This window comes from Ipomoea nil, unplaced genomic scaffold (genome assembly GCF_001879475.1).
Source record: "Ipomoea nil cultivar Tokyo-kokei standard unplaced genomic scaffold, Asagao_1.1 scaffold2480, whole genome shotgun sequence".
NCBI lineage: Eukaryota > Viridiplantae > Streptophyta > Magnoliopsida > Solanales > Convolvulaceae > Ipomoea > Ipomoea nil.
The window spans coordinates 786,738-800,000 of record NW_017618908.1 but is presented as its reverse complement, the minus strand read 5'-3'; the positions used below and the strand labels follow the sequence as shown (position 1 = coordinate 800,000).

Below are 13,263 nucleotides of genomic sequence, written 5' to 3'. Positions count from 1 at the left end.
GGACGCGGGCCCACAACATAATTTGCCGACTTGGGGTTAGAGATTCATATAATGTCGAGTTGGCCCAATGTTATTGCTACCAATAGTTATGTTGTGCAACCGAATGCACCATGCGCATGGTGCATACGATGCAAAAAGACGTTGTTTTGACTAAAAACGCGCGTCCCACTTAAAAAAAAAAAAATTCAGGTTCGATTCTCGGCAATAGCATTATTGTGGATATATAGTTATGAATTTCTGGATATATAGTTATAAATTTATGGATATTTAGTTCATTCATTGTGGATATTTAGTTCATTCATTGTAGATATTTACTTCATTCATTCACTATGGATATATAGTTATGAATTTCTGGATATATAGTTATGAATTTATGGATATTTAGTTCATTCATTGTGGATATTTAGTTCAATCATTGTGGATATTTAGTTCATTCATTGTGGATTTTTACTTCATTCATTCACTATAGATATATAATTGTGGATTTATATAAAAATGCTATTGCCGGGAATCGAACCTAATTTCTTCTTTAAGTGGGACGCGCGTTTTTTAACTAAAACGACGTCATTTTAGACCGAATGCACCATGTACATGGTGCAACATGGTGCATTCGGTTGCACAGCATAATTTGCGTATTGCTACATGGGATGCTAAAAAGACGCAAACAATCTCCATATCCATGCCAAATAAGCATATGTTAGTGAAGTTTGATGTTGGCCCAATATTGTTTTTAAAGCCCAAAAATGAAGGTAAAATCTATACTACAAATATTTCCAATATTGAGCCAAATGTTCATATCAAGTGGCACAAATGATCCATTTACAAACCATGAAGTTGTAATATTGTGCAAATTTTGATTATGGTGTGAATTTGGTAAGTTTTGGATTGGGCCTATTGAACATATGGTCTAGCAAGATTTTTGTAACAAATATACAATCATTATTCCATGGACCATGGTCTACACAACATATCATTATTATATGAACCATGGTTCCACACAATTTGTGAATTATACTATTAAAGAATGTACATCCATCACTCAATCATTGTTAATAGTTGTTGATATTGGACTATTAGTGGTTGATGAAGGTCACATATAATGGTGATTAACAACGATGGCAATGTGTAATTTTACTAATTTTGTTGCATTTAAAATTAAACATCATGTGTTAAGTTACATGATTACTGCCCACCTAATTAAACCAACCAACACAAATACATGTTTGGTATGTTTGAAAGATATTTTTGACCCTAGAAGGGTGGCGAGAAGGTGGAACATAATTCTCGTATTAAAATGTCATGAGATTAATTATTGTCAATACCATTTTGATCGAGCCCGTCACACATAATATTCTTAGTGTAGTTTGTATCTCCTATCTGTTAACACCATATCAATCGAGTCAATCGCATAAGGTCTTCCACATATGTACTACCTCGATCGACCCTGTCACACAATGACACAAGTACCATCTCGATCGAACCCATCGTATAACTGTATAAGGTCTCGTCTTTTGCACAAACACCCTCTCGGTTGAACCAGTTGCATAAAGTTTCCTACTACAAGTTACATCTTATTATATATGTAATTTGTGAATTATTACACAATAACAGAATTTACTTAATTAACGCATGTCCACACCCTCGAATAATACTACAGGTTTCTCTTGAGTTTATATATATATATAATGTTGTGGTAGTATTTGGCATACTTATCATAAGACAAGTAATGAAAATGGACGGCAAAATCAACGTGTCTACCCATCCACCCATCCGACGAAAAAGACATCAAAGAAAAATATATTTCTCCCACTTGAAAATCTAACCCATATGTTTCAACATTCAACATTTTGACATCTAAAATGGACACAATTTTGGAACATCCCCTTTTTTGAATCCTTTGATAATTTAATATATTTGATTCTTTTCATTTAAAAAAAAAATTATATTTACATTTTAAAAAATTATCAATCAAGCAATGTATATAACTTTCATTCACATTCTTTCTGTCTAACCTTATAAACAAAACACATCCTTAATATATTTTTATTAATATATGAGAAAAGGGTCAAATAGGCCCCTAAACATTTTGCTAAAGGTCAATTAACCCCACAAACTTTTGAAAAGGTCAATTGAACACATGAACACACAATTTTGAGTCACTTAACCCCATTAACCAGTAACTTTTACCTGATGAACCGGTAATTGACACTGTGGCGTGACACATAAGCGTTGGAGTGAGTACTTGGCTGCCACATAAGCATAAAAATATTAAATTAAAAAAATTAAATTAATAAAAAAAAAGAATTTAGGGCTAATTTTAAATTCTTTTTTTATTAATTTAATTTTTTTATGCTTATGTGACAGCCAAGTACCCACTCCAACGCTTATGTGTCACGCCACGGTGTCAATTACCGGTTCACCAGGTAAAAGTTACTGGTTAATGGGATTAAATGACTCAAAATTATGTGTTCATGTGTTCAATTGACCTTTTCAAAAGTTTGTGTGGTTAATTGACCTTTAGCAAAATGTTTAGGGGCCTATTTGACCATTTTCTCTTAATATATTTGTATTTGGAGAGACTACTAGAATTTCACCTTAATGTTTACGAAACCAGCCGTGGGACCCACATAAAATAAATAAATAATAATAATAAACCGCTAATTACGCCCCGCACGGCCACGTCACCACCCCACCGGCTTCCAGATGCTACTGCGTTTTCACCTTCTTTCAGAGTATATATAAAGGCGCCATTTTCCTGTTTCGTCTCTTCCATTTAAAATCTCCGCTAAAACCCTCACTCACTCACAGTACAAAACAGTGAAAACACGCACTTCATTACCGCGGTATACATACGTACGGAGCGCGAATACGTATACGTATACGTAGAGAGAGAGATGTTTTCTCGCTCGTATGCTACGGACACGCAGACGAAGTCCGCCGACTTGGCGACCGTCGTCGCCGGCGCGGCGTCCCCGCCGCAGATCGTGACGGCGTGTGCGGAGGTGGAGGCGTTCCTCCACAAGTACACTGCGGACCAGACCCGCTGGTTCTTCTCCATCACTTTTCCAACCCTAATTTGTAAGATCTTCGGCTTCGACGACGCTCCGCAGGCAGCAGCTCAGAAGCCTGTGTCTCCGTCCGGCTGGATCGATATTGCGTCTCTATCGAACGATTCCGAGCTTGCAGGCATGGTTCTGAACATCTTATTGTTTGAATTTTATCCTGAATTGCTAGAGTGTTTAGTTTATATATTCTACGCGTATGCATGACGTTGAATTCTGCACGAGACAGTTACTGGAAATTGTTTGATTAGGACATTTCTGTGATTTTCTGCCGTTGTTTGCTACTTTAATGCTTGTTGATGTTCATTTCTATCTATATGCTTGGTTACAGGCAGGATTTTCAGTTTACTATCTCCGAATGGGGTGTTGCTATCATCAATTGCGGATGCTGATGCTTTGTCTTTGGTTAAATATGTGTTTCCTGTTGAGAGGTTACCGGAATGGGCTCGCTATCTGCTCCAAAGTGAGAGAGATGCTGGGATTTTGGCTGACTTGTGCCCATTGTTCAAGAATAGGCTGAAGGAGGATTCAATTAAGGGTTCGACGTTCCAGGTTCAGTTGAATATTTTTGAGTATTACATGTTCTGGTTTGCGTATTACCCTGTTTGCAGGGGCAATAGCGAGGGGCCTCAAACTGTTGGAGTTAGGAGAAGCAAAAGATTTAGGTTGGAGAATTGGGCTTATTCAATTCCAGGTTTGTTGAGCACGAAACAGGCAACAGAGAAGAAAAATGAAGGGAATCTCTATATGCGTCTACTATATGCTTATCTTCGGGTGTATGTGCCAATGCATGATACCCAACAACCATATCGTAGTTCACTTCTCCATTACTCTTCAGCATATGATGTCTGTACTGTTGAACGAGCAGAGTTTTTGGTCAATACAATGATACATTTTTGGTTAGTGGACAATGATTTCTCACCATTGCCTGTGACTATGTGCAAATCATTTGGTGTGCCACTCCCTTTTCGGTCATTTTTGGGTGAGACTCCCCCAACTTCTGGCTTAGGTGAGGTGGTAAATGTGTTTGTGAAGTATCTAAATTTGAATTCACTCAAGCTCACTGATGAGAATGGTCAGGTTGATTATGTTGAGAGTCCTAGACAGAGACTTTCTGGTTCAGTTAGTACTGCTAAATCAAGGGATGCTGCTTTCAGGGTTCAAACTGTTAGTTCTTGGGACTCATGGATTCAAAGGCCATTATACAGATTTATATTGAGGACATTTCTGTATTGCCCTGTGGAGTGCTCTGTAAAAAATGTATCTCAAGTATTCACTCTTTGGGTTAATTACCTGGAACCTTGGACAATTAGTTTGGAACAGTTTGCTGAGCTTGATACATGTTTGGGCTTGCCTGCTGAAATTATGCAAAAGGGCACTCAGTCATTTCCATGCAAATATTCCTCTGCTTGGCGGGGTTTTGTTTTGGCTAACTATTTGTTCTACAGCTCTCTGGTTATGCATTTCATTGGTTTTGCACACAAGTTTCTACATACAGATCCAGAGTTAACTGTTCAAATGGTTTCAAAGGTTTATTCTTTTGATTACTAGTCCTCCTTGTAGTTTTTACTTCGTGATACCTTTCTTTACTTTAGTGCTTTTAGCATTTATGGACTTTCTTTAATTAACATTCAAGAGAAGGTACTTGAAAACTGCATAAAGTATCCTGCAATTGAACCCCCATTAATTGGCCAGCATAATCTGGGTTTGGCTTTCCTTGTTATCTAGGTGGGACTTCTGGTGGTTAACTGGATTCTTATTTCCTTGTAGTTTCCACTCCAGTTTTGAACTTAACTGTAGAAATTTCTGGTTTGGGGAAATATAAAAATATAATTTACAGGTTTAGAATTGCTGGAACAAAAGCATTATGGGGAGAAAACAATATGTTTCCAATGGAGATGGGTGGATTTCAATATGAGGATATACTTTAAATTCTGAGTTCAATGATCTAGTTGTACACCATAATTTCCATTTTCGGGTTAGACCTCAACATCTTGGTTGAAAGAAGATTAGCTCATTATTTTTGTGCATCACTCATTTTCCGTTCAGTGTTTCTGAGTAATGGGTATGACCATTAATGCTTGTTTCATCAACATACCATAATATTGATTCCAATGGTTACAATATGATGTCCTTGGTTATGTGCATCTTAAATCGGCTATAGTTACCAGGGATTTAAAGTGAAGTTTTTTCCTCTTCACTTCTGTAGGTGTAAACTGATGGATACTATGTAAATGTCATGTCCAAAACTATGTTCTGAAATTTGATTCTATGCTTGTAGAGGACTTATTCATACATGCAAAAACCTATTGTCTATTATTGCTAAACATAACTTGTTTATATTTTGAACTTGTCATTAAGAATGTTGTATTCATATGTGCAGGTGATAAACATATTAACCTCCTCTGCGGAACTCATGGACCTTATAAAAAATGTGGACATTGTTTTCCATTCCAAACCATATGGATCTTCCAAATCATTGCTTAATACCTTAAATAGGTTTGTACCTGCAATTCGCGAACAATTACAGGTATGTTGTGTTTTCTGTCTTGTGTTCCTTTAACAAACTTATGCATATATACTGCATACGTGTTAATCAAGTTGCCAAAATCTGTTTCCCAGGACTGGGAGGATGGCCTATGTGAGAGTGATGCTGATGGGTCGTTTCTGCATGAAAACTGGAACAAAGATTTAAGACTTTTCAGTGACAATGAAGACGGTGGACTGGAGTTGCTTCAGGTTATTAGCAACTAGCAAGCTAAACTAGAATTTGCTATTCTGTAATCTTTCAGGTACCTTTTGTGTCATAATTACTAATATGTAATATCTCGTTTTCAGCTCTTTGTGTTGCGAGCAGAATCTGAGCTGCAGGCGGTGGGTGGTGACAATCTTGCACGGAACTTAGAATGTTTGAACACACTAAAATCCCAGCTAGGAGTCTTGTGTGGTTGCCCTATTTTGAAGTCCATAAGCAGGCCAGAGACGAAGATGTCTGAACACTCACGGGATGAGATTTTCAAGCCCAGAAGTTTCGGTAACCAAACAGTGACAGATATCAAGTACAGGGGTGACTGGATGAAGCGGCCTACCTCCAGTGATGAAATCGCATGGCTTGCAAAGCTGCTTGTGAAGCTATCGGGCTGGATCAACGAGAGTCTTGGGCTAAACACAGTCGACAACAGCCACGAGAGCCCTGCTTGTTCCTACGTTGAATTGTCAAGCGATGCAGGGAACGTGTACGGACTTGCAGAAACAACGAAAGTGGTGCTATGTTCTCTCCTATCTTGGCTCAGCACTCTGCATTGTGCAGGAGTTAAGTTCATGCAAAAACACGGCCTCCGGGTTAACCTTAGGATGCTCGCCTTGAAGAAGGTAGTAATGATGATGCTTATCATTGCCGGGCTTTGTGCACTAAAAAGGGCCTTTGCAGCATCAACCAGCGTACATATACAAGCCTGAGAAGTGAGAACCACGACTTACTGAAGAAAGGTTTTGTAAAGATCTTGTGCAGCTTGTACAGACCTCCGGTGATAGCTTTCTCCATGTCATTTTATTTTGTGGCAGTTTGTTTGAATTGTGAATTGAGTGTGCTAAGATATAGCAGCCAAGGGAATTTTGTAGTGGACCGTTTTTTCCTATCATTAATCTTAATAGAGTTATAGAGGCAACATGTTTGATGGTGAAGTCAACTCAATACTTGTGCCTAGTAAGCTTCTGCTTACTACTTGGAAGTTGGAAACAACTCAAACATTAGGAAAATTTGTCACAAGCCCATACTTTGGGCATATAGAATTTGTGTTGTAAAAAATCTGTCTAGGCGGCTGCTTAGGTGTCGACAAGGTGCTAGGTAGTAGGACTAAACAGAGTCTGTGTTGTGTCGAGGTGATTTTAGCTCTGATTTTTAGTCGGCTGACTGATTAAGTGGCCGAATAGGCACTCTAGGTGTTGACTTGATCGAGTTGAGCGCCTAATTCGGACAAGTTGAAACAATTTCTTTTTATGGTGTTGCTCCATGGACATGAGTAAAATAATTCGAGAGAAAATAATTAAAAAAAAAAAAAATAACTGTCATGACCCATGGAGCTCATGAGGGGAGAAAATTTATAAAAATGGATCGAAGTTTAGTATCCGTCGGGAAAGCGGGTCGGGAAAACCCGATTCTATTCCCACCAATGCTAAACCCTATATCTATGTATGAATATAATATCGCGCCTTTGAGTGGTAACATAAACAAATTTCACAAATAAACACATAATTTGCAGTACGTAAGAAGAAGATGAAGTTTAGGGCCACTCACAGGGTTCCTCTCTTCACTCGCTGCACGCGCTTCAGTCATCTCTCCCAGCGTCGTCTCCACTTCACTAGCTTCCTTCGGAAGATACAATCCTCCGAAGCTCGAGCTTCCTCCAATGGCGGAAGCAGCTCTCACGGTACACCCTTCCATTCGCCTGCTTAAGCTTTGCTGTTGAGAAACATTGATTGCGAAATGAAATCCTATCACAACATCGCTGCCTGTCTTCAACTGATAGCTTCTTAATTACAAAAAGTTTCAGAAAGGATTAAAACCTGCATAGATGTGAAATTTTACGAGAATTTGCTTTCTGCTCCCGGCGTATGAGCTGATTTTGAACTCAATCCGTGTGCAGGTAAAAGTTTCTTTTTGCCTGGTGCGACCGTGGCAACCATAGTAATGCTAGGCGCTCTTCATGCTCGCCGTCTCTATGATGATAACAAGGTTTCTCTCTGTTTTTTTGCCCCATGAAGCTATTCACATTTCACATCATATTTATAAAATTGTATACTTATTAGGTCTGTGGTTAATACTAGTGCATGAATTTTATTTCAAATCTGGCAAAATTATGGTGTGCTGATTGCCTGTTGAATCTCCCACATCTGGATTGCAGATTGAAGGAGCAAGAGAGAAAGGAATTGAGCTGGAATTCCACCCTGATGTGAAAGTAAACTACACATAACTTTGAACATACTTGAACTGTTTGTTTCAATTACAGAGTTCATTCTTTGTTTTCCTGTTCTTAATTTCTATGGAATACTGAGTCTCTTAGTGACAGGCATCATTTATGGGAATGCTACCGTTGCGCTCCATTTCCAGGTTCTGGGGTTTCTTGACTGGTGTGGTGAGTAATTGTATATTTGAGTGAGCATAAAAAGTTGGCATACATTACTCACTTGGTTTCTAAACAATCTTCGAACAGGAATTTCCAGTTTGGCTGCGTCCATATGTATACAGAGCGTGGGCTCGGGCTTTTCACTCAAGTATGCTGTATACCCGACTCCTAAGTGCTTATTGAGTTATTTATACGATTCTGAGTTGTTGCTGTCAATTGATTGTTTCACTAAGATAAGCTGTGTAAGGCAATACTTGTTGGTTGAATTCAGACTTAGAAGAAGCAGCTTTACCTTTAGAAGAATACGCATCTTTGAGGGATTTCTTTGTCCGCACTTTGAAAGAGGGTTCCAGGCCTGTTGATTCGGACCCGTGTTGTCTGGTAACTGGTAACCAGTTTTTTGGGTTTTAGTTGTTCAATTTCTGTCCACCAACTGTAATGATTCCTAAGATCTCCTTAATATTTACTCTGTATTATGTCATTATAGGTTAGCCCTGTAGATGGTACCATTCTAAGATTTGGGGAGTTGAAAGAAGCAGGGGGTATGATTGAGCAAGTTAAAGGGTTTTCTTACTCCGTTCCTAAACTTCTTGGTGCAACCTCCTTCCTTTCCATGACTGCTGAAGATGATTCTGAACAAAAAAACAGTGAGAAAGAAAGCTCTGACACGGATGCAAATAAAAAGTCATGGTGGAGAGTTTCACTGGCTTCTCCGAAAGTCAGAGATCCTGCACCAGCATGGTAACCACATTCAAATGTGTTGGTATTCCCTGAGACACTGTCTGCTTAGCAGCTGCTGACATGTGAATATGTTATATAGTAGGCTAAATTTTGTGGTTTTATCAATAATTGGTATTCTTTTCTCATTCTGTATGAGAAAACCAACCGAAGGGGTTCATTTCTTCCCAGCACAATGCAGCATGCTAACTTTGATTATTTTTTTTCCTCAAAATTGTCATGCAGCCCAATGAAGGGTCTCTTTTACTGTGTAATTTACTTGAAGCCTGGTGATTATCATCGCATACACTCACCAGCTGATTGGAATGTACTCCTTCGTCGACATTTCTCAGGTATGTACAGAAAAAAACATGGAGGAAAAGGTTCCTTGAAGCCTCTATGAAGTATTTGATATGTTGCCCTTGAGGATAAGATTCTGATATGCTGGCTTTAGATTTTGTCTTTGCAATGTCTTTAGTCTTTCTCATTTGCTTTGTAGGTCGTCTCTTTCCCGTGAATGAACGCGCTACAAGAACTATCAGAAATCTTTATGTTGAAAATGAAAGGGTATCCCTTCTCCTTGATGCACTTGGTTCATACTTTGAGTCTTCTATTCCTCTTCTGATGTTTTTCTTAATTATATATATATATATATATATATATATATATATATATATATATATATATATATATATATATATATATATATATATATATATATTTATTTATTTATTTATTTATTTATTTATTTATTTATATTCTACTTGATATTAATGAATAAAGGGTAGGTTTTAGTGCCAATATGCTAGCTAATGTACTGCATTCATAGTCTTCTAGTATAATATTCTCTCTTCTCTTTGTTTTCCAAATCAAATGATCAGGTGGTGTTAGAAGGTCGATGGCAAGAAGGTTTTATGGCAATGGCGGCAATTGGTGCTACAAATATCGGTTCAATTGAGGTTAGGAAGCCTTAAACCTGTTTTCAGTGTGTGTTTAATCAATCTTCTACATGGCAATATGTTGGCTACGTTTTGAACTCATAATAAACTTTTTTCTTTGTTACAGCTTTTCATTGAACCAACACTCCGGACAAATAAGCCCCAGAAGAACAAACTGCATTTAGAGCCTCCTGAAGAAAGGGTGTATGAACCTGATGGCACTGGTATCAGGATGAAGAAAGGAGATGAGGTACAACCTTGTAAAATTAAGCCATTTTCACAGCGGAAAACTTTATATATAACTTGGTAAAGTAGCACTGGAAGAACATCGCATTATAAACTAGTACACCGTATTTCTTGAAAATCAGTGTGTGGACAGACAATTCATCATACAAACAATCACACTAGCTAAGAAGTTTGAAACATTCTAGGCTGTTGGAAATAGGGTCAGTTCTTGGTGTGATAATTAGAAATTTACCAGTGCGTTTTTTAGATTTATCCTTCTATGTTTCAGTAGTGATCTCTTCAAACTCACATTTGCCCTTGACAACCTTGCAGCTAGCTGCCTTTAATATGGGCTCGACAGTGGTCCTGGTGTTCCAAGCGCCTATATCATCACCATCTGACTTCAGGTTTTGCATCAAAAAAGGGGAAAGAATACGGATGGGAGAAGCACTAGGAAGGTGGCACGACTCTTAGCAGCCAATATCAGAATAAGCAACTACCAATTCTTGTGGGAAACATTAGTTTTATGTCAGGTTGTGTAACGAACTGAGTTTTTGCAAAGATACACGGCAGCAAAACGACATAGATCAGTTGATTGGCGGGTTTAAGTCTTTCATGTATTGTAGCCGCTTGTCATCTTCCAACATGTTCTTTAAACCCAATATACTCTTTTCGCTATAATGCAAGAAGTAAATTCAAGAATTTAATCAAGAATGCAATAGCAAGGAAATTGAATGGCAACTTGGCAAGGCCCCAATAGCCCTTTGTACAAAAATTTTAAGTTTAGGCCTAAGAAACTTCAATCAGATCAGAATGAACCCAGAAAAGAGAAATGTGTAAGTTAAAGAACCAATTCAAGGCCCCAACAATAGAACTCCTAAAAGCAAAAACAATGCACTTCACATAGAGCAACTTCTCACAATAGAGAAGTGCAGATCACCCTATTGTCAGAGCAAGGCTGCATTAAATAAGCAGAGTCAAAAAAAAAAAATGCAGAAACTTTCATACATGATATTATAGAGTCCTATTAGTAAAGTTTTAGCAACTTTATAGAATCCATTCAAGATCACAGGGAACTGTTAATAGTGTGGTGGTTAATTTTTTTCCCTCAAAACAGACCTTCCATTTCCAAAGGAAACACACAAACAATAATCTATTGATCAATTATACACGAATAGGATTGACATCAGATTTGTTTAAGATTCAGAAATATCATTGATGCAAGGAAACCTTGCTAATGCATACATGTATTTTGGCAAGGAAAATAACAAGTTTAAGAAATCCATCATCAAGGAATTGCAAATATGAGCAGACATGGAACAAGGTAATAATTCACGGTTAAACATCAATAATTCCTTTCTTTCTTATTTGATCAGTAGCAGTAAGAGCCATCGTGTGACCCCAGTCATGAAAACAGAACCAAACTAAAACTCTAGGAATCAACACCCATATCCATTGAAATGTCTAATCAATTGAACACACTACAATATGGATTTTAATGCATTTACAAGAATATGCAGCAGAGCTCTCCTCCCACCTCTTTGCTACCCCCCATCAAAGCATAAAAAGAAGCTTTTGACACTTTCCTGAGTTTCCTCTTGCACACCTCTATATCAAAACCTTGTTCCTGCAACACCAAAGCCACATCAGGAACATGTAATCAGACTTTAGGCACCTGGCTGGGTGTGTAAAAATTCACACACCATACTCTACACAAAAACGATCATACAAACTTGATATTAGGTCAAAATGGAAAACTCCAGCCAAGTTGGTGAGGTTGTTCACTATTGGCCTTCTTGGTTTAAGCTGGTTAGCTATGGGCAACCTAAGTTTGTTTATCTCCTTGTAGTTCTTCACCTGCTAGGGTTACAAAGATGAGTTTACCCCTGCACACCCTCAGGTTTTCCTTGTCACCCAAAAAAACAATCATACAAACTTGATCTGATACACATTCTGCAATCTTATCACCATAAACAAACTAAACAATCTAAATTGGGCCATACCTTATCTGGATCAAAATGACTAAATAAGCTCATTTCCAAATTATTTTCTAAGCCTGGGATCTCATTCAGCATCGAAATCTGGCTACAACGACGACAAATCGAAAGTAAAAATAAGAGAAAGGCACACCTACGTCTGTTTGGAGTAAGAAGAGGAAGGCACACGCTTGTTGCGGAACATCATGTAGCCGAGAGGCAAAACGACGCCGGCCATCATGATGGCGGCTCCAATCACGTACCTCAACGGGCTCGGCGGCTCCACCTCAAACACTGTCACCATCTGCAATTCACCGCCACACACATTTCATCGAATCACGCCTATATATATCAACTAAATTGCAGCAAAAACTTCACGATACATACATATATACATATATAGCCCTAGAATTCTGATCCAGAAGTTGTGTTATCGTATACTTACAGGTAGTTGCGTTTGCTGCAGCTAACACTGAGATCAGCTACCGAATAGGAACTACAGATTCTACGGAGATTGACCGGAGAAGAATGAAGGACGATTTTATTTTCGTTTCGATAAATAAATAAATCTATAAATCTATTTTCCAAAAAGTAAAATGAAAACCGCAGGCCCGCAGCCCGATCCGGAGACTATTGGGCCATGCTTTGGTTTTACATTTGGGCTTGACTTTCATCAAAAGCTTGCGGTTTGTTTGGTTCAACTTACATTTGCAGAAAAATAATAATTTGCAAGTATTTCATGTATTTAAATATATACAAAATAACAATTTCTAACTCATAGATTATTAGTGTGGATATTATTAATATTTTAAATTTTTCATATATTTATAGTTTTGACCCCTTGATAACAAAATTTGTTAAAATCTATTTCCACATTATATGTGTGGAACATGTTAGTCAATATACAACAAAATTGTAATTCACATTTCTAAACAATTCAATTTATGTTGACATGAATATTATTAATATTTTAAATAATTCATACCGTGATAGTTTTGACCTCTTGTTAACAAAATATGCTAAAGTCTACTTTGACATTACATGTGTGGGACATGTTAGTCAAAATACGACAACATTGTAATTTACAACAATAAAACATTCAATTTTATATTGACATGAATATTATTAATATTCTAATTTTTTTTTTCATACAACGGTAGTTTTGACCCCTCGCTAACAAAATCTACATATACTTTTACATTACATGTGTGGAACATGT

At 37.6% G+C, this 13,263-nt stretch overlaps 2 protein-coding genes and 1 long non-coding RNA gene across 4 annotated transcripts; 2 read left to right on the top strand and 1 right to left on the bottom strand.

Moving 5' to 3' along the window:
• Positions 1 to 2,758: 2,758 nt before the first annotated feature.
• LOC109153203 lies at positions 2,759 to 6,747 on the top strand. The gene is made up of 5 exons (XM_019301033.1): positions 2,759 to 3,186; positions 3,394 to 4,592; positions 5,446 to 5,592; positions 5,685 to 5,801; positions 5,901 to 6,747. Exons 1-5 carry the CDS (start codon positions 2,895 to 2,897, stop codon positions 6,519 to 6,521), a joined length of 2,376 nt encoding a protein of 791 aa, XP_019156578.1. The 5' UTR covers positions 2,759 to 2,894; the 3' UTR covers positions 6,522 to 6,747.
• Positions 6,748 to 7,338: 591 nt separating this feature from the next.
• Positions 7,339 to 10,779, top strand: LOC109153204 (phosphatidylserine decarboxylase proenzyme 1, mitochondrial). The gene is made up of 12 exons (XM_019301034.1): positions 7,339 to 7,492; positions 7,709 to 7,797; positions 7,967 to 8,020; positions 8,132 to 8,197; positions 8,276 to 8,336; positions 8,460 to 8,569; positions 8,676 to 8,929; positions 9,152 to 9,258; positions 9,405 to 9,472; positions 9,787 to 9,864; positions 9,971 to 10,093; positions 10,402 to 10,779. The coding sequence occupies exons 1-12, from the start codon at positions 7,339 to 7,341 to the stop codon at positions 10,540 to 10,542; spliced, it is 1,305 nt and encodes a 434-aa protein (XP_019156579.1). The 3' UTR covers positions 10,543 to 10,779.
• Positions 10,780 to 11,399: 620 nt separating this feature from the next.
• LOC109152674 lies at positions 11,400 to 12,601 on the bottom strand. 2 transcript variants are annotated; one of them, XR_002049407.1, is made up of 3 exons: positions 12,490 to 12,601; positions 12,199 to 12,348; positions 11,400 to 11,695 (listed from the first exon to the last, which is right to left on the bottom strand). It is a non-coding gene; the product is annotated as an uncharacterized LOC109152674 (long non-coding RNA). The 2 variants fall into 2 exon arrangements; XR_002049406.1 differs by having other exon boundaries at positions 12,203 to 12,348.
• Positions 12,602 to 13,263: the final 662 nt, after the last annotated feature.